The 2,978-nt window shown below is 42.7% G+C and overlaps 1 protein-coding gene across 1 annotated transcript in view; it reads right to left on the reverse strand.

Moving 5' to 3' along the window:
- CUL9 (cullin 9) overlaps nucleotides 1–2,978 on the reverse strand; it is a 36,291-nt gene that overhangs the window by 19,802 nt on the left and 13,511 nt on the right. Inside the window, exons 6-7 of the mRNA XM_017835338.1 lie at nucleotides 1,540–1,678; nucleotides 330–539 (exon numbers count right to left, since the gene is read on the reverse strand). Of these exons, the coding sequence (XP_017690827.1) occupies nucleotides 330–539; nucleotides 1,540–1,678 (349 nt within the window). The remainder of the gene's footprint in view (nucleotides 1–329; nucleotides 540–1,539; nucleotides 1,679–2,978) is intronic.

The following is a 2,978-nucleotide window of genomic DNA, read 5'->3' on the forward strand; positions in this document are numbered from 1 at the left end:
CCCAACCCAACTGCCACCAGCCCAGACCTCCCACCTGCACTCACCACCCAACTGCAACTGGCAGAATGACCCCATGGCCTTGCCTCACCTACCCAAACCTCACTGGACAGTCACTCCTCCAGTCATGGGAGACTGCGTTTCCTCTCATCTCCCCTCATAGCTTTGCTGGGACAAGCTCCCCATGGTTTTGCCATCCCCACTCACCCTCCCATTTCTGTCCCATTTCTTCCCCATTCAGTCTGTCCCTGCATAGCTCATGTTTGCCATCTCCACTGGTCCTGGTCCTTTCCCTAATGTTCTCCCTCACTCTCTCCCTCCCGTTTCCCCACTGCAGGCACTGGCCCATACCTGCTCTCCCTGGTCATGCTGGATGAGAAAGGTGATCTCTTTCTGCTCCTGTGCTTCCAGCTTCTTCACAAAGAAGAGCAGCTCCCACCACTCGGCACGGCTCAGGGCCTCTGCAGCCTTGGTCGGCGGCTGCCCCAGGTAAGGCAGGGAGTACAGACCTCCCAAGGGCTTGCACAAAAATGGCTGTGCAACTGCAGGAGGGCAGAGCAAGGAAGGGCACTGTCAGTTCTGCCAATTCCCCTGTCCTTTGCTGCACACCCCACATTTCAATTCAATTTCTATGTGGGATATGATGACTGGGAAGAGGTATACACAGAAGTGAAACAGAGCTCATGCTTCTCCCAAAATCAGAAAGACTGAGAAAAGGCTTAGTCTAACCAAGTTCGTTTTTACACTTTGAACTGACATGAAGTTAAGTCTATTTACAAGAGCTAGAAGCCATTAAAGAAGCCATCTTTTCAACTGGCAATACGAATATTTTGAAAGCGAGTAATTAGCTGCTGATCTCATCTACATTCTCTCTCTTGCAACAGTTAAATCCAAACCACTCTACAGAAAAGATGTCCAAGAAGATCACAGCTATGATAAAAGAGTTACTTTAACGGGTTTCCCTGGCCAGGGTCATGTCAGACCTGAAAAAGAAAGGGGTATCTAAAGTCTGGATTCCCCTTTTATCTTCTCCTAGTACAAGGGCAATGGTAAAGGACTGTAGTAGATGCTGCAGATGTCTTATGAAAACAGTGCTTTAATACTCACCTTGTCCAAAGCTTAACGGTATGAAATTAAACAAATTGTTACTACGTTAATGCTTTTAAAAATCCTCATCACTTATTTAAGGGGATCTGAGTGTCCCTAAGGCAGCTTCATCTCAGAGAAATTCTATTTGTGTTTTGGCAATTTGTTCAATTAATTCAAACACACAGTTTTGACAGTTGTAGTTTAAATTAAATTTTATGCTTTTTATACCATTACTTTTATTATATCTTGACAGAAGTCTAGGGTTCAAAAATACTCCATGCAACCACAAGCTGTGTAATGACTTAACTAGCTCTACATGGTCATACAAACTAATATTGCTTTCTAAACTCAACCTGCTACTTGCTATGTGCTTGGCCATATAAAGATCACCACTCAAAAACATCCCACAGCAGAAAGAAAGAGATGATATACACACGCAGCACATAATCTCACCTGTGTCTAGATTAAAGCTCTTTATTGGACTATATTCCTTTTCCTGAGCAGCAGGATCTTCCCACCAGTCTCCAAAGCCAATAATCTCCAATATTTGCCAACGCATCCAGTAGATTCGACCTGTTGACCGCCATAAAACCTGTGGGTGAAACAGATCTAAGTGATCAGATCTCTTCACTCATTCAATCCTCATGCTACATTTGTGCTCCTCAGTGCATGGAGACAGCAAGCACTGTTCAAGTAGAAGACTACACAATTCACATACAGATTTCAGCACACACATGGTCTAGTTTTGAGGCATACCATCTTTACTAGCTTGTTGCCCTGGTTACACCTAGATCTTTATTTTAAAAAAACACCAATTTTGCCTGCAACCTACACACTACAGATCTCATTTAGCACAGCAGCAGTGACATGAGTGCATCCAGTTAATCATGCCTGGTCTAAAAGTGCCAAGCAGCAGGTGCCTTGGGAAAAGCATATAAAGGAAGAACATAACCAACATCACCTTGAGGCAGATGAGCTGTATATAAAGTGTCTTAAGGCACTTTTATACCTTGGTCATTCACCAACCCTCTCATCTCAAACAGGTGTTGGGTTCTTGACAAGCACGTCTGAAATGCAGCACTTGTTTCCTCTGCTTTGTTCAAGTTGCCCTTCAAAAATCAGAAGGATTTTTTTATGGCTTCCCACACCATACTTTTACATTTACCCTTCTGAGCAGAAGGAGAACTCAGCAACAGCAAGTATAACATGTAAGTAGCTTTAAAAACCAGCAGAAAAACATATGGTTTGTCTGTTCCACTGAGCTCTTTTGGAGTTACACCAGTGCTACTAGAAGCCCATTGTGCTGGAAAGCTAAAGAGATAAGATGCTGAAAGACTTTAGGAAAGTACTGTATGGAAAGAAGTTGAGTTAAACTACACACAACACCAAATAGTCTTCAATGATTCCCTGACCTAAACTAGTTATGTACCAAATTTGATCTCAAAGGAGTCATGGCTAGATATGGTTGCAGGACCAGACAACAGTGAAACTCTTTCTTTGGAAGGCAAAGAAAGCTATAGAAAACAAAGAAACAAAGGAAAGATGGGAGGAGGTAAGAGACAGACTCATGATGGACTGGTCCCAGTTGCTATTCAGATCTGGTTTTGTCAATAGTGTGAGCCTTACAGATAACATACTGAAAATAAGTCTGGATGGAGCAACTGCAAATTCATTCAACCTAATTAAACAGAAAAATAGACAGGAGAGGGAACCCAAGGGGACCGACAGGACAAAGGGAATTAAAGTTAACAGTACACTTCAGCTCAACATTGAATTAAAAACCCTTTGAAATTTATGTCATAGGCAACAGGAGAAAAATGTGAAAGGAGCTTGGTGCTCTTTCCATGTGCCCAGTTACATTAAGAGTAAAAGCAAGAAAATGCTTATAAGAA

The sequence above is a fragment of the Lepidothrix coronata genome, unplaced genomic scaffold (assembly GCF_001604755.1).
Source record: "Lepidothrix coronata isolate B3197 unplaced genomic scaffold, Lepidothrix_coronata-1.0 Scaffold255, whole genome shotgun sequence".
Taxonomy (NCBI): Eukaryota; Metazoa; Chordata; class Aves; order Passeriformes; family Pipridae; genus Lepidothrix; species Lepidothrix coronata.